This window comes from Lonchura striata, chromosome 6 (assembly GCF_046129695.1).
Source record: "Lonchura striata isolate bLonStr1 chromosome 6, bLonStr1.mat, whole genome shotgun sequence".
NCBI lineage: Eukaryota > Metazoa > Chordata > Aves > Passeriformes > Estrildidae > Lonchura > Lonchura striata.
In genome coordinates, this window is record NC_134608.1 from 35,681,847 (window position 1) to 35,703,882 (window position 22,036).

The 22,036-nt window shown below is 41.1% G+C and overlaps 2 protein-coding genes across 17 annotated transcripts in view; one reads left to right on the forward strand and one right to left on the reverse strand.

Annotated features, from left to right (window-relative positions):
• PAPLN (papilin, proteoglycan like sulfated glycoprotein) overlaps positions 1-4,006 on the forward strand; it is a 50,526-nt gene extending 46,520 nt beyond the window's left edge. For all 6 annotated transcript variants that reach the window (XM_077784138.1, XM_021533544.3, XM_077784136.1 and 3 more), the window contains one exon: positions 515-4,006. In XM_077784138.1, coding sequence (XP_077640264.1) covers positions 515-690 — 176 coding nt within the window. In that variant the 3' untranslated portion in view covers positions 691-4,006. The remainder of the gene's footprint in view (positions 1-514) is intronic.
• Positions 4,007-4,240: 234 nt separating this feature from the next.
• The window catches only part of NUMB (NUMB endocytic adaptor protein), an 89,629-nt gene continuing 71,833 nt past the window's right edge, over positions 4,241-22,036 (reverse strand). For 5 of the 11 annotated variants that reach the window (XM_021533563.2, XM_021533565.2, XM_021533564.2 and 2 more), the window contains 7 exons: positions 21,569-21,646; positions 16,124-16,198; positions 14,229-14,369; positions 12,574-12,775; positions 10,115-10,417; positions 8,178-8,327; positions 4,241-6,186 (listed from right to left, as the gene is read on the reverse strand). In XM_021533563.2, coding sequence (XP_021389238.1) covers positions 5,462-6,186; positions 8,178-8,327; positions 10,115-10,417; positions 12,574-12,775; positions 14,229-14,369; positions 16,124-16,198; positions 21,569-21,646 — 1,674 coding nt within the window. In that variant the 3' untranslated portion in view covers positions 4,241-5,461. Of the gene's footprint in view, positions 6,187-7,199; positions 7,344-8,177; positions 8,328-10,114; positions 10,418-12,573; positions 12,776-14,228; positions 14,370-16,123; positions 16,199-21,568; positions 21,647-22,036 lie in introns of all 11 variants that reach the window. The other 6 variants (XM_021533574.2, XM_021533569.2, XM_021533568.2 and 3 more) reach the window with 6 other exon arrangements.

Sequence of the window (22,036 nt, forward strand, 5' to 3'; positions counted from 1 at the left end):
GCCTTCCTGCTTCTCCCAGCACAGTGCCCAGCCCTGGCTGCTATCGCACCCACTGTGTGTGCCAGTCCAGCACCAGCCTTGGGCTTTGGGGAGCAGCAGGAGCCTCTGGGTTGTGCTGCCTCAGGACCCCTGCTTTCCACAGACAGAAAAGCAGGATGCTGGAAACACTCCCAGACCAGGGGGCATCGGGCATTGGGAGCCTAATTAAATCCTGAGGCCAAAATGCCATAGTTGCTTGACCAAATGGGTGCATGATTTGTAGTTGGACTTTGGACACCATCCAGCCATCTTTACTTAGAGGACAGATAGTCCCTCCTCTCCCTGGAAACTGCATTTTCCTCCTGTATCTCACCAGAGGTGTCTGTTTCATCTTGAAACTCATCATCTCCTTCTTGATGTTGGACTAAATTTAGAACTGGTGGGGTGGAGGAAGCAGGAAAGTGCTGTGTCTTTTGGGAGGGAATAGCAATCTGAGGATAAATTTACAGCTGATTTACCCTTTGCTTGGCTGCAGCTACTGTGAGTCACATTGTGGACCTGAGCAGAGAGTGTGTGGACCAGCCCCACCTTGCCAACTGTGACCTGATCCTGCAGGCCCAGCTCTGTGGTAACGAGTACTATTCCAGCTTCTGCTGCGCCAGCTGTGCTCGCCACCGCTCCCAGGGCAGCCCCCCGCACCCCCGCGGGTGAGTGACAGCCACCGCCACGGACACAGTGACCAATGACAAGACTGGAGGTCTCAACCTTGTTCTTTTACTGCATGGACAGTTCTAGGAACTCTGCCCTACTGGAAAGCCCAGGAGGGTGAATTGAAGAGTGTGTAGTGAGTGTAAATGCTCAAAGGTGGGAGACCCACCACCCTCAGGTTTATTGTAAACTCCTTTTCCCCTGTATGCCTTGCTGTACCTAATCCATCTCTTAAGAGTAGTTGCTGTCATTCTGTCATTCACAGAAACCAGATGATAGTAGGCATGTGAGGATGATGTGTCTAGAGAAGGCAGATGACCAGCATGAAAGAGGGAGAGACCAATTCTTCATACAAGCACTAGAGAAGTGCTCTTAAAAACATCTCTGAAGTGTTTGAAGATGGGCCTGAATCATTTCAACTCAAGCATTAATGAGCCATGAACATTTGTTCCTCCAATGAGCATTGCTGAACAAGTACTCCTGGGGAGCACTTTCCATCTAAATGCAAAGAACTCTGGCCATGAGAAACAGCTTGATGCATATAAAATTAGCATTCAGGTCCTAGGAGATTACTGGCTCTCGGGATGCAATTGTAATGTCATGATACTGTAGCTGTTTTATCCAGCAGACCTTAGACAAATTTCTAGTAGGGTCAGTTTGGTTTCTACTTGACTGCAATCAGCTTTGGAGTGAAATGCAAAAGCAAGGCAGTAAGGCTTCACATAAAGTTAAGACAAAATAGAAAACTACTTTTAGCCCTTCCTGAGCACTGGGGTAATTTAGATGAATATACCAATACTCTTACCTGTTCTGAGATGTTGCAGTTTAAATAGTACTCATTCTAGGAAGGCTCAGCAGGTAATTTTCTCTCCTGAGCCAGAACTGTGCTGTTCTGATGTGCTGAGTTTGGGCAGGGGCTAATAATAAACACACAGAAATATGTGTGTAGGGGCATTTCACTTGCCAGAACAAACCTGCCAAGGATCTGCTCTAGTCTCAGTTAAAGCCAGAGAAGTCTGGCTCTGCATGTGTCCTGGGCTGATGCCTGCTACTACAGGCTAATAAGCTAGGACTTCCAGATGCAGAGCAGCTGTAGTTAAAAAGCATCCTTAATTTCAAGACCAAAATGGAGTAGCAACAAGTGTGCATCTGGGGCTCTGAAAATCTCAGCCATTAGGGTTGGGGAGGTGAGATTGTATTATGATTATATCATGTTAAACCAGGAAAGGCCTTGGGTATCTTCAGTATCTCAAAATTGAATTACTTTTGAGCAAAAGGATTTTTTTACAGCCTCCACACTACTGTTCTACCCTAGCATCAGCCTTGACAGTCCCCTTCTTCCTCATTCTAGACTTGGATGGGTGGATCATCATTATTAGCAACATTACCCATGTATTATTTGAATAGATGTAGGTATAAACTGGTGTGTAGATGTTGATATTTTGGTTGGGGGACTGGAGGATTGGGATTTTTTTTATTTTTGTCTTCTACTTGTGTTACTTTAAGGTTTTTAAGAAATGCAGCTAAATCAGCACTGTGCACATACCACTCTCCTCTCCTTCACTCCTGACTCAGGACTCATCGGGGCAGCAGCAAAACTCAAGTGTAAAGTGCCAGGGTTGACAGCCTAGAACTGGTTTGTACTCTAAACCCAGTAAATCAGTTCACATGGACCTAAAGATAAGAATCACTGACCTAATGACTGCACTCTCATCAGCACAGGTATGGTTCAGGACTGGACACACTGCTCTAGGATGTGAACAAACAGCAAAGTCTACAAGCAATCCAGTACAAGAGAGACAGGTGACAGTCACAGCTATTTGGGGTTGGGTCCTTCTGTGGTCTGATAAATTCTGTTTGCTAGGAAAGACAAAAATACTTATTTTGCATTTAAGACCCTTTAATTTGATTGGGGGAAATTTCCTCTGCTGGACTGCAGGGCAGGCATTACAGTATAAGGTTTGAAATAACTGATATTTAAGAACAATGAGATGGTTCTGTAAATATCCAGTTGTGTTTGTACATGTTTTTCCATTTAACACCTCAGGCCAGCACCTTTTTCTTTGTGTGTCTGTATAGGCTATACCATTTTAGTATGTGATATGATTTTTGCCTTTGGAGACCAGGGACTAATCAGAGACTCTGTAAATTCCAGTCATTTTGAAGCCCTCACTGTTCCGCATGTGGCATCAAGGGGTAGTCAGGCTCTGCTCAGAAGCATGGTTGGAAGTGGATTGTGGATGTGTCAGACCCTTTTGCCCCAGAGTAAGTTACCAGTTCTATAAAATCCCTTTCTAAGATGTCAGAGGGTCTATTTTTAGAATATTTAAATATTCTGTGTAGTCGGCTGTCATTTAAACTCTGTGGTTATGTAAGATGAGGCCAGGAGGTGCATTCTCCAGACTCCTGAGGGCTGTAACAGACCCCTACCCGATGATGGTCAGGGCTTTAACACTGGAAGTGCTTTGGCTAGTGGAGCGTTTACGCTGACCTCCTTTCAGCTGCACAACCATGGCAGTAAGGGTGGGATTGACAGGCATGCAGCTCGCTGCTGTAAATCCATGCCACCAAGTTAACTAAAGGATCTTTGCATTTCTTCTGACAAGATCAGCTTCTCCCTCTCTGTAGTACCACTTAATCACCTACTCAAGGTTTACTTTTTTTATGTGAGAAGCAAGATGTTCATTTTCTTCCCCAAACAATGGGTCATAGGAAGTGCTTATCTCCAGGGCAGGAGAAGGGTGTAGCTACACTGGGCTATTTTCAGCTTGGTCTTGGGGCCCTTACTGTGAAAGATACATAACTAACTGCTTTCTTTCCTGCTATAAATGTCTGTAAATACTTGTTTGCGTTCTGAAAGCTGAAAAAAGCATTGACACCAACTCAAATCCTACAGGGAGTGTTTGCATTACTATTCATACCATACTGAACACAGGTAAGATTATCTGTAATGTCACAAGTTTTAGTTTTCTAGACTGTAAGACTCACTGTACTTGCCTGGAAATAGAAACTGCTGGCAAGTTCAAATCTGAGGGCTAACAAAGGGCGTGTTTATTCCCCTTCAGCTTATGGAGTCGTATTTTCTTCCTTGTGTCCAAACTGATGTGGCGTCCATAAAAATGTGGTAAATCACAATTAACAGGTTAGATATCAACTCACTGGAAGAAGGGAAAAGAGGTGAATGTGCATCATCATCTCATATGGCTCTTTTTAATAATAGGGGAAAGAAAGAGTTTTCCTTTTTGCCATTACTGAATGTTACTGAATTGTCTCTTTGTAAGTATTCAGTGATAGAAAATACAGCCCTGTAAAGCCAGAATCTGATGTTTTCAGTAAAGGCCTCTATTTTAGAGCTTTAAGTGTTTATGCATTACAAGGATATTTTGAAAGTTCAATGCAACCTAACAGGTTGTAGAAAATGAGAGGTGTTAAGATATTATTCTTAAGCTGCTAGGTCAGCTCATCCACATCCATCTTACAAGACAGAAGATACCCAGAAGGGCAAATGCTGAAACTGAATTAAGATGGGAAATAAGTCTCTCACAGACAGTGCTTCTACCACCAACATTTATTTCTGTTAAAGCAGATTATAAATCATCAGTACAAATATATATAACTTACATTTGCTTGTAAGGCCAAAGTTTAAAAGTAAAGTTAAAATGAGATGGTTTTCACAAGTCACCAGAGGCAGAACCTGGACCGACTGCAGCCTTAACCACAAGGTTTCACAAATCAGTGGGAAAAAATAAAACCGAAGTTAAAAACCCCTAAGAACTATTGACAGACAAACATAAAATGGTTTCCCAGGCAGCCCCAGGATGTAGATATGATGACAGTAAGTTGTCACAGTAGTGTTAGAACCAATAGATTAAGACAAAGAAACTGCAGCAATATATGAAAGGAAAAAAATCCATACTATATAGAATATGTAGACTGATTCCAATAAAAAACAGTTAATTCGCCCCATGGTTTTCAAACCATGACAATACTGTTCTTTAATTTTCTTTATTTAAAACTACGATATAATGACTTATTGGTTGTGATTGTTGTTGCAATATGCTACTTACAATGAACAGATACAAGAACAAGCTAGAGCCCCTTTTTCCACCCCCCCAATATTACTTACTATAAGAATCAGCGATAAATCAATCTTATGTACAATTTCTTACATCCAACCCCCTTGTTTTTTAACCTTTGGCAAGATTACTTACAACTCATACAGCTTTTAATATCCAACTATTTAAAATATTCTAAATGCATAAAAATAAAGATTTTGGCTTTACTTTATTCTTTACATATAATATTCACTTTGTTACTCAAAATGGAAGCTCAACTTTTTCCACAAACCTAGCTTTTGCTAAGGTGACAACATCCCACCCGTATCCACCCCCCACCCTACCCAATTCTTCCCTGAGGGGAACATCCAGGGTTTGCAGGGCATCAGGAGGACACAGGTACAAACATCTGCCTTCCTTTCTGTGAGATGATTGATGTTTCTGCAGAACAGGCTTTGGGACTGGGTGCCTTTCTTCGCTCCATTTGACTTCCAGCTTTCCAAGAGAGGAGGGAATGCAGACTGGGGTGGCTCCAGGACTCCTTTTAAGAACTGCACATTAAATTCTCTTGTGTGTTTCCATCCTCCCCATAATCGGTCCCTCTTTCTAACCCATTTTTGTTTGAAGGGACCGTTGGGATTACTGATCAGAAACAGTCCCCTCTGCTCCCTTTATCCCTCTAGCCTAATGTACAATTTATCTGCCCCCCACAGGACCGCTTAAAGTTCGATCTCGAATGTCTTCTGTAGGTCACTGGAGAAGGGGTTGGTGGGCGAGGGGTTGGTGCGCTGCTTTGCCTTGCCCTCCAGGGCTGCCCACTGCGCCTCAAAGGGGTCGACCTGGGGGGCGGGCGCGGGGGGCTGCGAATGCCTGTCCTCGGCAGCCCACTTGCCGCCCTCCACGCCGTTGAAGGCGGCGGAGCCGTTGTGCTGCGCGGGCGGGTGGAAGAAGGGGCTGGCAGTGGCGCTGCTGCTGCTGCTGCTCTCGTACTGAGGGACCGACTGCTGCTTCACCAGGCTGGGGGACTGATGCGGGTGGGCCGCTGGAGTGTGGCTGGCAGTACCAAAGACGTTGGCCACCATCTGGGAAGGTGTGATCCCAACCACAGGGACACTTGGGGCTGCATAGGTCATCCCATTTGCTACAGCATAGGGCTGAGCTGGAATAAACGCTGGCTGCATGGGCGGTACCACGCCCACCGGCACAGGCTGAGGCGCAATGAAGGTGCTGACTGGGAAGGCTGGTGCTGACTGGGAGGCTGGAGCTGCTGGAGGAGGCTGGAGCAGCGGCTGTGGGGCTGGGGCTGAGGTTGGCTGCTGTTGGGCTCTGACAGTCTTTGATACCTCTTCCAACCAGCGGTCTGCCTCTGAGGGAGTACGTCTGTGATTTCCTTGGAAGAGACTTGGTGAGGCCGCACCTGAGGAGGTGCTGCTCCATTCGGTGCCTGGGAAGGAAAGCATGGGCAAGTCACTAATATTTCCACTCCTCATCCTTTTATTGATTAAAAAGACTGGAGGGTGTACACAAGAACACACAGGCCTCTTCCTGACATGACTGAAAGATGCATTGGAAGCATCTTTATGCATCCATTGTACTGCTCTGTTCTAGGAAGACATTTGTCAAGATGGGGTACATAAGAGCTTCTTCACTAAAGTGCAGATTTATGGGTTTTTTTCTTCATAGCAGACATCTAAAACGTCAGGTAATGCAGGAAAGCTGCTGTCTGCACTCACAATTTGGTGGCAATCATCTAGTCCATTATCACTAATCCCCCTAACTGGGGAGTATTAGTTTCTGAATGCACGGTGCAGGACTGGTGGACTTGGAACACAAAGGTCTAAGAAACTGTTCTAAAGACAAAGTCTGGTGCTCTTACAAGGCCCAGCAGAACCTACTGTTTCACTAGTGAAGTTTCTCTCATGGAGTGGCACTTACACCATGAAATGAAGTAACTCAGATTGCAGCCTTCTAGCACATGTGCCCACATGGGTGACCATTTCACCTTACACAGTGCAGACAAGGCCTGGAGGGACAGACTAAACTTACTAAACAGAAGAAATCAATCTCTAAGCCTTTAAGCAACCAACTTAATCCCTATGTACATACATACATACAATCCTTATGTACATTAGTGAAAAGAACACACAAAAATTATTTTAGGTACACATAGATTCTTTCCCTTTTATACACACAAACTTGCATACAACTTCATTACTTCCTTTTTAAGCACTGATTTTATAAAATGCTGCCAAAATAAGAATCAGTCCAGGTCACAGACCTAGCACCAGCAAGTTCATCGCTTCCCTCCATCCACTCGTGCAAAACACTACTACTTCCGGCTTTTGTTCCTGTTCCTTCCACTTGCCATTAAGTGGCACTGACAATTGTCTCAGGGGCTCAATTACGCTTTTGATCCAAGTTCTTATAGCAATGCACCGGATCTACTTCCAGTCTTACCAGCGACCATGGCTGCAGCTCCAGTATTAGCAGCAGGAGCATGAGCCCAAGGATTGGTTTCACGAACTGGCATAGCTGTGGACACTACAGCAGCTTGGGATGGTTTAGCAGCAAGCACACAGAGGGCAGAGGCAGTGCCATTAACTAAAATGGGAGCAGACAACATCACTGTGATTAATTCATGCAAGGCATGCACGTGACTGGAGTATTAGTGGGCCAGGTCATACCTATCAACATACAACACTTTTAGACACTTCCACATGACAGGAGTTTGTGTAATTAGCCAAACTGGACTGACAGTCAATAAAGGTAGTAAATTTCATTTCACCAAGCCAACACTTGTTAAGATTATCATAGGATGGTGGATTTTGATGTCTGTTAGGAGGCCTTGAATTTTGATGACTGAAGTTAAATTTGTTGTTCTATAAGGAAGAGATACGGCTCACCAGTAGTTATTGTACAGTTAATTTTAGATTTAAAAGAACACTTTGTGGATACAAAGCAACAATAACTACATTTAACATAGAGAGGTTCTTTCTTCACACAACTTCTATAAAAGCACAGCAGTGAAATGAATACCAATGGCTGCTATGAGTTCTATAGCTGGCATTTTTCCACACCTTATCTAAGAATTTGTGTGAAAAACAGTAATTGTGGTGGCACAAAATCCCTTCACTTGCGAGATTTGGTTCCTATGACACACTCCTATGCAGTTCAGGAGGCAGAATGATAAAATAGCCATTACCTCAAAGCCAGTCCCTTTTAGAGGTAACTATCGTGTGGTAGGTGCATGAACTTATTGTTAAAAACAAAACCACAGAAAAATTAAACAGACAAGATGAATAAAGCAGGATGCATTCACCCAAAATACTGGTAACAGGACTTGCACGACTTGCACAAGAAATTAAGACCGTGTGTTACTAGAAAGCAACATTATGTGCATTCAAGCCTCATCCAGCACCCAAAGAAATCACAAACCTTGAAAGGCAGGAGACTGTGGTGCAACTACTGTCACTGGTTTTGTCATGGGGGCCGAAGAGAAAGGATCTTCTGATGGTGTGCTGAAAGCACTGGTGATCTGAGAGCACAGGGCACTAATGCTGTCTGTTTCCCCTTCTACCTCTGGGACTAAAATGTAAACAGAATTCATTAAATTGAAAGTTTAAAGGATACAGAAACAATTTACAACTACCAATGTGAAACTGAAATATAATTAGTTCTCTTATGTCCTACATGGTCTTGCTACTGATTTGCATGACAGCTTTTTTTTTTTTTTTTTTTTTTTTTACATTAGTGTTGAAGATCTGGCCTGAAATAGAACAATAGAACACCACATTATTGTATTTTGTGCTTAAGTCAAGAGGACAAGGAGATCACTGTTCCAGATTTGAAGGATGCTTGTATCAGACAATAAAAAGGGGTTTCTACAGCTTAAGTAGAGATCTAAATCTTTAAAGTGCTAAACTTTTCAAGGTTTTGGCTCTAAGATTTGGCATTCTGTGAAATGAAAATACTTATGATAGATTTAAGTGTTCCAACAACATATTTGTACAGTAACTAGATGAACTTTAGATGCACTGACAATAGTGCACAGTGGCAGTTCAGTCTAGAGTTATGTTGATTGTCCCAGTTCAATGGTAGCTGAAATTCCCAGTTCCTGTGCTAGAATCATAAAAGCAAAAGCTGAATGCTCAGATAAAATGGATGCTCAGTTTTAAACTAAGCATCAGTACCATGTGGATAATGTAACATCTGGAGTAAACCTGCCAGCTTACCAGATGTTCTCATTATTATTAATGGCAGCGTTTTCCGAAAGTACCAATCATCAGTCCGTCATTGCACAGAACTGACATGAGCAGGCATAATCAAGCACAAAATAGTGTAAGAAACATAAAATGTCTGCACACAACATGCATCAGATCTAAAATTCAGGGGGAGGCATGCCCAAAAATTGATTCTTTGAGGGATATTCCAATACAGTGCATGCAGTGGGACGGTAAGCAGCACTGGCAGTGGCATATATGGGAACATGCATCACAAATGTTCTGAATCATGAAAAACTGAGATTGTGGTGTGCTCAGTGACTATCACTACTGAGCAGTGCACTGTTACTGTGAAGCTGATTGGCTCAGTGCTGGTCCTAAAGCACAGGTCACTACAAGGATCATGAAGGAAGTCAGACTAAGTATTTTTGTTGGGCTTGCCTTTGCCACACTAATTTTTACTTCAAAGCTTAGAACCCTAAAACCAGCTCTGTTGCCAAGTGAGAGTACAGCTGGCCTGAAGGGTAATACCTAGCTAGGGGAACTCAAGGACATTATGCAAGGTAATGAGTATCTCAGGCGTTTATGTTGGGATGACTTTTAGAAAACCCCACTATCATCACGTGAAAACTGTACCACGTTAATATTGATACAGCCAGCTGTACCACCTAAACAGATCGGTTCTCTTAATGCAACGTGAAAAGCAATTTCATTGCTCTCAAAAAGAATTCAAACAGGCAGAAGGACAGGCTAGAGAAGAGCATCACATGATCCCAAGACAAGTGGTTAAGGCCTTGAAGGGATTTGTATCTCAGGATGCACTGACAGTAAGTGGAAGAACTGGTTCACTGACTCAGAGGGAAGAGCCAAAACCTGCTAATTCACCAACACCCGTTCCTGGAACACTTCAAGCTGTGCTCCAGTACTTCAGATAGCAATTAAAACTGTTTCTGCATGTGAACCCCACATTTGAAATTCTTGCCTATTCCCAAAGCAGAAATTTTCTGTCATGGTGATGTTTGTTCATTATAAATTATCAACGTGAGGCAGAAGAAGGATTTACCAGAAAATAAGGAGTTACTTGAAGCCACAGAAAAGAAAGAAGGAAGAGACTATTAAAGGCAATGTTTCAATGGAACCATTTGGTTTTACCTGAGTTTTTCATGGGGAAATCAGTCTTCCTTTGCACTGTTGAAGGCAGCTCATTTATTCGCAAAGACAGCTGGCGTTTAAAAGGAGACATCTTTTGGCTGAGGGCAGGGAAGCCCCTGAAAGACCCTTGCCTGGCAAGCTGTTCTATGGGAGCGTGCCGCCGTGGGATAGCGTGGGGGTTGCTCATTTCTTTATCCAGAGAGGCAGCAACTTCAGCAGTAGGAGAGGTTGGTGAGCCAGAAGAGGGGGCAGTATTGTTTGGTGCAGCACCTGGTGCTACTGTTTTCACTTCTGCTTCAACTGCTGGAGGAAACAGGGTGAGGTTAGAAGAGTAAAGCAAAGCACTGTTCAGCTGCTTACCTGTACTCCCATTTGTTTTGAAAAGAGAAATTGTAGAAATCTGTGTAACTAGTACTCCTGCAAATGAGTTTCTAATAGCACAGCAGAAACACAATTTCTGCATACCTCCACTGCCTTCACCACATCACCTGACACATACCCAAGCCCCACAGCTTTCTAAGGCAAGCCACTCCCTAAAAAAGATGGCCTCACATCTGTATTCTTTCTAGCTGCTCCTGAGATCCCAGCTCAAGGTAATTCATTTATAGCTAAGACTGAAAAATGTATTGTGTATTTGAGACCTTTACTTTGCCTCACACAGAACCATGGACAAAACATTACTACCAACTGTACTAAGTGATTTAGCAGCAATTTAGCAGCAGCAGGGAACAGAACGCAGCTCCTTCTTTTAAAAACCACCCTCCCAGCCCTGCAGAATCAGCAGCAGCAGCCAAACACACTGCACAAGCTCTTGCAGGCCAAAGGCAGCAGCAGCACTTAACAGGCTGGGCTGCAGCTCCCAGCTCCTCCAGGAAATACATTACAGGTAGAGGGGAATGTGCTGCAAGGCAGATTCAGCCTCTGAGCTGACAGGCCTTGCTAACACCAGACACATTTGTGAGGAGTTCCTGCGTCACTTCTGTACTGAATGTAGCTGCAATGTTACTACTCAATCATGAGTTAGTTGCAGTGGAAGCTCCTCCAACATAAAGTCAGATGCTTCATTTTGCAGGGCTTTGCATAGCACCACAGTGCTACTGTCAGACAGGCCTAATGGCAGAAATGTAGGATTAAGATTTGTTTAAATCATTACACTTATGATTAGAATTACAATGGAGAGATTTTTCTATCTCTAGGAAAACTCTTTTTCACTCATAAATGGATTGGCTTTGGCGGCAACAAACACAGCTCCATCAACACAGAAGGACAAAAGGAAATCTGACTATCCTGGTATGAACTCTCATTTCACCTATATGGTTTTCCAAACATTTTAGAAAAAGCAATGACTTTTTTTTTTGACACATCAGCAGAATAACTAAAAGTCTGGTAAAGAGAGGAGTCAGACTTGAGATTTCTGAGGAGCTTGAATGGTAGGAGGAACTAATTATGTTGTCTTGTAAGCTTCAGTACCCATGAGTTGCAGCTGCTCATTCAAGTGAAACTTTTCTAATCAGTCTTTCTTGAAAAGGATTTCACACACCTTCATTGAGTCAAGACTTTGACTCATGCCCTCAAGTAACAAAGGCCTTGTGTTTAAGCTTCATTTAGCACATTCTGAAAACTAACGTATGGAAACAAGCAGATGGATGATGAAAATGAAGATTAAAGTTTTACAGTCAAGGGGCAGTATAAAACTTGCTGTGAAACCCTCTGAAACAAAAGTCTGACTTTACTGTGAAGCAGGTTATAAACAGTATTTATAATATTTTAATTTTTGTTAGCTGTAGAACTCCAGGCTTTGTCATAAAACTTGAGTAAGAAGTTCTACTTTCACCTAATTTCAGAACACTTTATCTCCTCTCAAATCAGTTAGTCACTAATTTTGAATGTAATTAATAGTCCAACACTTTTTTGTTTTATGGGGAGGGAGTGGTTATTCTGGAATTTTTTTGGAAAGCACTCTGTGATTGATCTGTTCTTCCCTCATGCAGTACAGCTGTATACATACACTCTGTAACCTGCCTTAAAAATCAAGATAAAAACACATTATTTTCTAAGAAAAATGCATATAATTTTCAGTTCATTTACCACAAGCATTAAACTACATAAATTATTACTTTGTGTATGGCAAGCTTGTGTATGGCAAACAATTTTCTAATAAGGACTTTTAGTATGGTACCTACCGTGTTCTCTGCTATAAAGCAGCCTGACAAAATAAAGCAGAAGCAGCATTCACATATGTAGCCACTCACACATTTTCTAGAAGATGTGGGAAAATACTGAGTGAATTTGGGAGCATTTTCTATCGTGTGAACTGACAAGGGTCTGGGAATACGATTAGAACAGAGTAAGGTTCATGAGAGAGAATGCTGTCAGGACATTACTAAGCTTCAGTCCTCGTGCAGGCCTCAGTGCCGGTTCTGCTCACTGCAGATGACTGCTTAAACTGCATCCCTTACCTTTAGCATCTGGCATCTGTCTCATAATTTCCTCTCTCTCTGCTTGTTCAGTAGCTGTAGTGACCCTGAATGACCCCTCTCTAGTGAATGTGGTTCTGCTGGCATCAAAGGTGGCAGTCACTCCACACTCCTTCTCTCGTTTCTGCTTTCGCTCCAGGCACGCTGCAAATGCACAGCCCACGGCGTGACTCAACCTTTCCCCCTGCACAAGACAGCATTGCAAAACACAGTGACTGAACAGAAACATACATGTGCTTCAAGCATCACAAACTGAAAACCTGCCTTTACAAGACCAACCTAATTAAGGCATTAAAGAAAACTATGTTAATTGTATTTCAGCCTTAAACCTGGTACATAAAGACTCCCAGCTACTAATGCACAAGCCATGTTCAAGAAGGCCACCCAGGAATGAGTGAGATTGTTGGATGATCTGCTGAGTTCAACTGCTACTAAGATGCCAGTGCAATAATGTGCCTGCACTGATCCCTTGCCTCTAGATACATCTGTGCACACAGAAACTCTCATGAAGCTGTCTTAAGGTCTAAGTCCTAAAGCAAAGGTAAGCACTGGTCTTGGAGAAAGTTTACAGAGGGCTCAGGGAGACACTAATTTTGTATGCACCTGTGAAAGTTAAACGTACAGTGGTGACTACTCACACCTCTTAATGATCCTGACCAAATGCACCAGTTAGATTTAGGAGTGCCTAATGAAAAGCACTTCCATTATTCACTAGGTCAAAAGAATCCACTATCCAATAACTGTAAAAAGGAAATACAAGTCTGAGGAAGTCCAGCAACCCAGCTTATACAGCTTCTACAGTCAAATCAGAGGCATGACTACTACCAGTAGCTCAACTCATCTCTCATCATCATTAAGTGAATTGACCTGTTATTCACAGATGAAAACAGAAATATTCCAGCTCTAATGTAGTTTTACTGGGAATTTTTGACTTCATTGTTTAAAGAAAAATGATAAATTATCAAGTACCATTGAACTCTGAACATGCAGCTCTGGGGAGTTCAGGCACTGAATTTGCATGAGGCTTTAAGCACTTTCTACAATATAGGCAGGATTCAACAAACAGCAGAGAGAAGAAAAGGTCAGATCAGGGAGTTAAATAACTTACCTAAGTCTACACAGCAAGAAACTGATTTCAAACCTACTCAAAATATTGTTGTCACTCAGAAGCAAATAGAATGCTAATTTAATTCAGTTTAGCTCCATCTCTTAACATTCAGATGACTTTTCATTCAAGATAACACGTACAAGACACCGCATTCACAAGTCTGTATTTACTCACTATGATTTTATCCTGGAAAAAACTGTCATTGCTGTTTCAGTTTTTAGCTGTAAACATTTTCAAATGAGAAAATTTTCTGTCTATTCTTAGAAGAGTAGTTCCCTTCTGCTGGAGCCTATCTGAGGCTGACTGCACTCTTTTTACACACAGGCTGAGCAGCATTTCTCTCCATAAGACAGCACGACAGAGGGATGGCAAATATTTCAGATACAGGGAATTAGAATTAAAATAATTTACAAGGACTACATAATATCTCAGCTGGAGTCAAAACATACTGCACTATTCCAGGTACTCAAATTTTCTGTCCTTCTAGCTAAGAGCTGGGAGAGCTGGCCACACACCATGTTCAACTTACCGTGTCCTTCACAGCCATAAAGCAGTGGCAGATCCAGCGTCTCGTTGTGCCATCTCGGCAGATGTAGGAGAACGCCCGGTCAAAGTTCCTGTCTGGTGCGCAGAAAGAAACCTTCTCTATTGTCTGATCAACTATAAGATCCTAGAGGGAAAAAATCCCCCCCACAATAAAAGAAATGTGAGGAAATATGGCCAAACACTTGAACTCAAGTCACTGTCCATCTTTGGGAGAGGTGTGCTAAGGCACTGCTTAAGAATTTAGGGAGCCAGTGTATTCCTATAAGCTCTCCTCTAGACTGTGGAGGCACACATGTATATTATTTTATTTTTACAGCAGCTCCATAGTCTTGCAACCAGAAAGTCTTCACTGGTTAAATCACAACACAAACTTAGGGGAGAGGTCTGCAAGAGTGAAAAGGTCTTGCAGCTGCTACACAAAGAGCGAAACTCATCTCCCAGTCAGCTAAGCAGGGATGCAAGAGAAAAACACCAGCAGCACTGTAGCACTAAATGCTCCCTATTTAATCCCACAGATGGGAGAAGCGTTTCTAAAAAGGAGATAACATAGTTAAAAATTATGCCATCCTCATTAAAAATTAGTTTTTAATATTTTTTTCCAAATTATTTCATTTGGTTGGTAACTAGTACTTGGCACCTCTGCTGATGTATTCAACCACCAGGAGGCAACAGTTTATTTTCTTTTTAAATCTTATACTTTTAATTACCTCCAGAGTCTGCACAATTGATTAAAAATCAATTTGAAAATATTACATATATGCAGCAACATTTCTAAAAATAATACATGTATTATTACTTCTACATGAGGCAATCAGTAGACTGAATTTATTCACATCAGTATGTTTGTATTAGAAAGTGAATTCTTGAGAGACAGCAGCTTTAGCTCTGAAGAGCCATACCACTGCAGCAGCCGTGGAGAAGTTTAACCACAAGCAGATATTTGATAGGCAGTTGCAATCCAGAGGGATATGAATTAGCTCTGCCTGTCAGTGTTGGCTTGGAGAAATCATCTTTTAGGCTGACAAAAATAAGTGTCTATTGATACAAACATATACTATTTCAGACTGACAAGAGTTAAAACTGTTCTCATAGCATGCCATCTTTTTAAAATACCAGTGCACTTGTAAGCTTAAAGCTCTTATTTCTAATTGCCTACATCTACATAAAACCAAGAATCATTTGCTCTTACTTGGACACATCTGCCCTGGTGGTACACCACATGCTAATTCATAATAAAAAATAGTAATTTCACAATAAAAATGTAAAACAATATAGAATTATGCCACAAATATATTAGTTTTCCACTTCAGACCAACATCATATATATTAAAGATCATTAAATTTGATATATGCAGTTACTATTTAGTTTGAGTCTGAAGCTACAATCTCTCAATTAAATTTACTCTCTTCATTTCATTTTTGGAAGCTGTTGTTCATTCAGATCCATTCTAGGATTTGGATGCACTGAAAATTATATTGATTAATGTATATATGAGAGTTTGCCTATGCATTATTATTATTGCAGCCTTTTGCAGTGGTGCAGAATGAAGTCCAGGGACTCTTCAAGTTCACTGCCAACAGAACATAGCAGGAAAACCAATGCTTGTTGCAGTAAATTCAACAAAAAAGTATTCCAAGCTTGTGCTACACCTGGCACATTTTACAAAATGTGGCTTGAGAGCAGTGTGGAATTAACTGGGAAAAAAATTAGAAGGTGTACGTATGTTTGCAAAACAAGAAATTATTAAACTAAACTACACATTTCAGTCTTCCTTTCAAATGCCAACATTTGCAGTCACAAATATTGCTGTCTATTTAAGGAAAGAGCACATACATTATTATAGAGAGATTTAAAACTTTTGCCCAGAGAAATCTAACCTTTGTTTTCTCATCTACAACTCTGAGTCCATCCGCTGAAACCCACAGGACTGCTTTGACGGCTTTCTTCCCAGACTTTCAAGAAAAGAAAAAAAAAAAAGGGAAAGAAAAGAAAAGAAAACAGTTTTATGCCAACAGCCAATTGCCTCCCGCTTCCCCTCTCCAAGAACTATAACATTAAGTGTAGATGAAGTCCATGGTCAGTAGGGTGCCCAAAGCTCAATCCAAGTTGCAAAACATTAAGAGAACCAAGCCAAAGCCAGTATTTCAGAAACAGCACGTCGTGGGGATGGGGAGAGGGCACAGGACAGGTGAGGCAGAAAGGTGTACATCCACTGACAGTAAAGAATTCAAGACTGACCAAGTGGGTGAAGAATTCCACTAGAGTCAGAAGACACTCATTCATAAGGAGTTACACCACAGGTAGCTTCTTCAGCACAAGTTTAAATATAGGAAAATTCTTACCTGATATTTCCACCAGCCCTACTCTCTGCCCTAATAGTCCCGTGGCAGAATCATGGCATCACCTTAAACCAGTGTTAAAAGCACCCCAAAATCATCAGTTACTGTGTAGCTGTTTAAGCTCATAAGCTTAATGCTAAGATCAATCACCCAAATATGTTTCACTAATTTACTAAGACCTAAAAGTCCTATCTGGGGAGAGAGGTAAGAATCTTTGGTGTGCATCTGGAAAAAGCAGTGGTGTGTGGCAGGCGGGTGCAGCGGAGAGTGCTCTGGCTTCTACCCAGAACCTGACTGTGGGAACTTTCAGCTGCCACAAGCTGAGGCTAAGTAAAAGTGGGAAATACAGGAAGGATTCAGGAGCCATTTAAACTACAGATTCTTTCCAGGCTGCTTATTTTTCAAGGGAAAGATATAGAAAACAGTACAAACACAATATTCTTCTGAAGTTAATTCATTGAAAAGAAAATAGGTCAATGCAATATTACTGGTTGTTACAGAGAACTACTGCTAGCAAACTCATACAGTTTTTTTCTAGTATGCCACTTTATTTCACAATCCCCCTACTTTAGCCAGTTATTAAAATATTCTCTTCATGCGTTTTGAAGCACTGGGTTTCCACAGTTTGTGGCTGCTAATGGCACCCACTAAAAACCACTGCAGGGAGTGAAGAAAGCAACAAGGGGGGAAAAAAAAAGATGAAGGGGTTTCAGCTAGTGGCTTCAAACTAGAATTGCAACTATAATTTTTTTAATAGTTTATTGCAGATGTGTATACTTTATATTCTTACAGCAAGTAATGGAACAAGAATACACTCTGGCATAAGCTACTGCATGTTCCAAGTCTGCAATACCAATTTTAACACTGTAAGAATGAAATATCTTGGAGTGAAAACTCTCCAATTATATCACATTGGTTTCATTCTCAGAGAAAGCAGCAAGTGTGAAACAAAAAGGTGCTGGCAGAATTTCTGTTTGTTTTTTTTGGGAGGAACTATCTGTCCCAATTTCGAAAGCAGCAATGACATCCTGAGCATTTTCAAAAAGCTTGGTAAGAACAGAGAATGGCAGTGACTTGCACAGAAGAGCATTTAAAGAAAAAAAAAAAAAAAAAGAGAGAAAATAAGCACAGCATGAAAGCAAGCTACAGAGAAGTGCTTGCAGAAGCAAGTTTCTAAATGACCATCCAGCTTGTTGGATACCCCAGAGAATGTTTAATTTAGATTCCAGAATGCCTAATGGAAAGAGTGCAATTCAAAACAGAAGAAACACTTTAAATTTACCATCATAAGTGTTAGAAAATATTGTAGCATATAAAAGTAGCTTCTAATATTTTGTTTTAAAAGGCAGTATCAATACCCACAAATATAGCCTGTATTTTCAATGCTCAGCTAGCTTCCACAGCCTGAAGGTCCCTATTAAACCCTATTAAAGGTCTGTCTCCTTGAACTGTTTTTAAAAGAGTATCTGTTGTTTATAAGCCATAAGTCTTAAAAATCTTTATTTCAAGCAAATGCAAACAATGAAGAAAAGATAATGCCTGCAGGTAAGTTTTTTGTTTAGAGTGCCATCATTAGATTAAGAGATACACATCTTTCCCCAGCAAACAATAAAAACCTTGTCCATACAGAAACTGTGGACAGTTCTTGGAGTTTGTATTAAAGCCAAGTTTAACTGAGCTGGGTACTTCATAAAGCAATGCTGATCTTCACCAGAGCTACTCCTCACTTGCTATTTTATCAAATGAGGATTTAGAAATAGTTAACACATGAACTTAATGTTTCTCAAAATAAAATGAGAAGGCTAAAGAGCTTCCCACTGAAACATTAGGTTCCACATGCAAGACAACCAAAGATTTTGCTACACTAAAAGAAAGAGAAAACTCATTTTAATCTCCCAATTCCTTCTTCTATATTTATGGTGGATGCAGTGGTTTGAAAGGGCTTATCCTTACAGTCTATACCCCAAACCCACTGCTACTACTGCTGGACAATGAATGATTTTTACATTTTCTGAATTCTCAGCTTATCTGTGCCTACCAGTGATGTATAAAGGAACACACTCCTCCAATTCAGTTCCCATTGGACGTACCAATCAAAGTACTACTTCATTCTGGGAGGGATATTGCCAAGTAAATTGTGATTACAGAGTAGATAGGAGCATTGGCACCATTGGCACATTCTGGACAAAGATCAGACCAACTGCAAGATACTGCATGGGAGGTGAACTCCAACACAGGACCTCAGCCTGTGTAACAAATGCTGGGAGGTACAGGCAACTCCAAACAGAGCTATTTAAAGCAAGTGGCCAATATCCACTGGAACAGGATGCTCTGAAATGTTCCTACCAAGGGACTCCTCTAGACATCCAGACCTGTAGCTTGTTTTTATATTCTAGAGCTTTTAGATGACAGCACTGCCTGAGGACAGCCACATGTGGCATTGACTCCAGGAGCCTGATTTGTCAGTGCTGAGTCAGCACTGATAGAACCTCAGGGCTCAGCCCTTCTGGGAGGTCAGTAATCTCCTCCAGCATGAGATTCATTATCTGCACTCATTTCAGAGTCCACAGACATCTCCAGGAGGGCAGGTGGGCATTTATCCTAGCACACAATGAGGCTGGAGGACAAGGCAGGTCCATGGCAGGCTGGGCACGACAGAAACCCCACTGACAAACTGGCCGTGCCCTGGAGATGGGCATCAACCAAGAAAAAAGTAGATGCTTTGATACCTTCTTCTATTGTAAGGTGGTATTAAAGATGCCAGAAATTGCCCAATAATGCATTTTTTAAACACTGTAACTTTGTAGTTTTTCTGCCCATTATATTTTATCCTATCCTGGGACTTGGACATGGCTCTAAGATACACCTGAAACATATATATTTCTTCATATATATACACCTGAGGTATATATAGGAAGAAAAATTTTCATTTGAGACTCTGTATAAAACACTGTGTGATGAGAAATACACACACACATGGAGGGAAAGCACAACAAAGGTCACCAAATCTGTACTACTACTCCTCATTACAACAGAAAGGTTTTAGTTTTAAAAGGAGCTGCCTTCAAAGGCTGCTTATTTTATAAACACAAAAGCCTATCCTGGAGTTATCAACAGACATCTCATTTTTATTTCAAGTTTAAAAAAAGCATTTTCAATACTAACCACTTGAACATTTCCAGAAACAAATCCATCGTATTTACCTTTTACAAGGAGAAACATATGGACAGTGAAAGTGGCAGACATGTCTAGACTGACTTTCTGAAAGCTGTTGGTGTGTTTTAAATAGCTTGGCAATTTGGAATATTATATTAATCCAAATGCAAGGCATTTGAGAAGAAATTATAGATGAGACAGCCAAAGGATATTAGAGTTATTAGTATTTCTCAATTATTAATAAGAGAACAGCTGTCCCTTTTTCTGCAGATTTCCCTAGATGTGGGCTCCTGTTGTAGGCTGAAGCTGTAATAAAGGTACTGCCACACTGCTGCTGTGGGGATATCTAAACACTATAGATTTAAGTGGTTTCAGTGCTAATTAATGAAATTCACAGGCTGAAGTAGAAGTAGGTCCTTCTTTGTCAAAATATTATAATACAGGAGAAAGGAAATCTAAAATGCTGTGGTAAAGTACCAGTCTTCATTAAATGCCAACCAAGATGTAATAGGGAAGATAGCATATTTAATAATTTAAAAAGCCAAAGAAAGGTTTTTACCTAAGTGCTATGCAAATACCTTTCCTTTCACATCTTTGCTTTCTTATGTAGCCTAATGTAAGTTAGTACCAACAAGCAGAGAAAAAACGAACATATTTAATCAGGCTGAGGTGGGGGTTTTCTGTTTGTTTCCAATTTAGCACTTTGGGTTTGGTCCTTCTAGATTCCAGCTCTAGGATTTGATTTGCACACAGGACTGTTCCCATTAATCTCACTGATCTGCCATCTTCTATATTTTAGCCCCTCACCACCACCACTGTGCTTTAGATGTGTGCTCTCCTTGATGATAGGAAGAAACCAGAACTGGAGAAACAGATGTTCCTGTGTGACACCTATCATTATCTGAGTGAATGGTGAAAAAGGATCAGCTGAAAAAAACCTTACTTATTCCCCAAGTAAAGCCCAAACCAATTCATGACTAGAGAATCATCTGCTTCAAAAGACTTCAGCATTTATGAACATTACAAACCTGTTTGTTTCTATTTAAGCAAAGTTTCATTTTACAATAAGATAATTCAGAAACCATTATCTTAGATTAACTCCATATAAAAGCTGGATTAAAAGGTTTTACAGGAATTTTAAACACAGAGGTAGGAAACAGATGAGAGGTAAAAGAGAGCATGATCTTTCTGCCTTGCAGAAATGCAGGCAGTGGGAACAAAACCACCCAGCCACCAGTGCAGCACATTCTGAATAAGGACAGGGTTGCTTCCCTTCATCTAAGACACTGTCCTTGTGAAAACAAGAGCAACGATAGAAACTGGAGATTGAGCTGAAATTAGGAAAGCATAGTAGGTAAATGCCTGATCTCATCTTCATATATCTTTGAATTGGGACTGTGCTCGAAAAAGGAAGGTTTAAGAGATGGCACACTCCTTTTTGCCAGTGCTAACATTTGGGGATTAACCCATGCTGCCAGATAGCTGGGCATGAAGCACTTACACAGCACAGACTTCAACTGTTCTGTAGGTATTTGCCTCAGTGATGCAGGTTGGCACAAGTTTAAGGGTTAAAAAAGATTATTTTTTGTTTCAGGAACACCAAATCACTTCAGAACACTGGATTTCTGATACAGTCCACAGATATTTAAGTTTCTGTTTCGGATTACTTTTGAAACCACATTCTTTGATCAAAATATTTCCAAGCCTGTTTTAGAAGCAAATATTCTGAAATGGATTAAGGCACTCACAACACCCTGATTTTATGGCAGTGCTATACCAGGGATGTAACTCCTTATAGTGCAAGCACAAACAAGGCATTAAACTTACTTTTCCAAAGAAGCCTTTGAAGAACTTCCTTTCCTGGAGGAACAGGGGGGACAAGTCGAGCGCTATTACTGTAGGTAGCTAAAATGTCCCAGGGTTTTCAAACCAACAAGCACACACAAGAATAGGGTTTGGAGGGAAAGGAAGGGGTTTTTAGAGTTATCCATGAGAAGGTGCGACAGGCAAATGTGAAAATAATCCTATGAAAATGCAGATCAAAGGGCACACACACAATTCTAACAAGCTACTGCCCTGAAATTGGTGAAAAGAAGAAAACCTCAGCCCCAATTTCATGCAAAGTGGTTACTTTATTTTCACTCTTTCTTGTTTAGTCCCTTTTGGTTAGATTATAAACCAAACTTGGCAGCAGACATGTTGGTTAAACAAGTAAAATACTGCACAGGCTCTTGTGAAATGCAAAGTTCTAACTCCAGAATTGCAATCTAATTTGCTCTGTATTGATCACTCTTT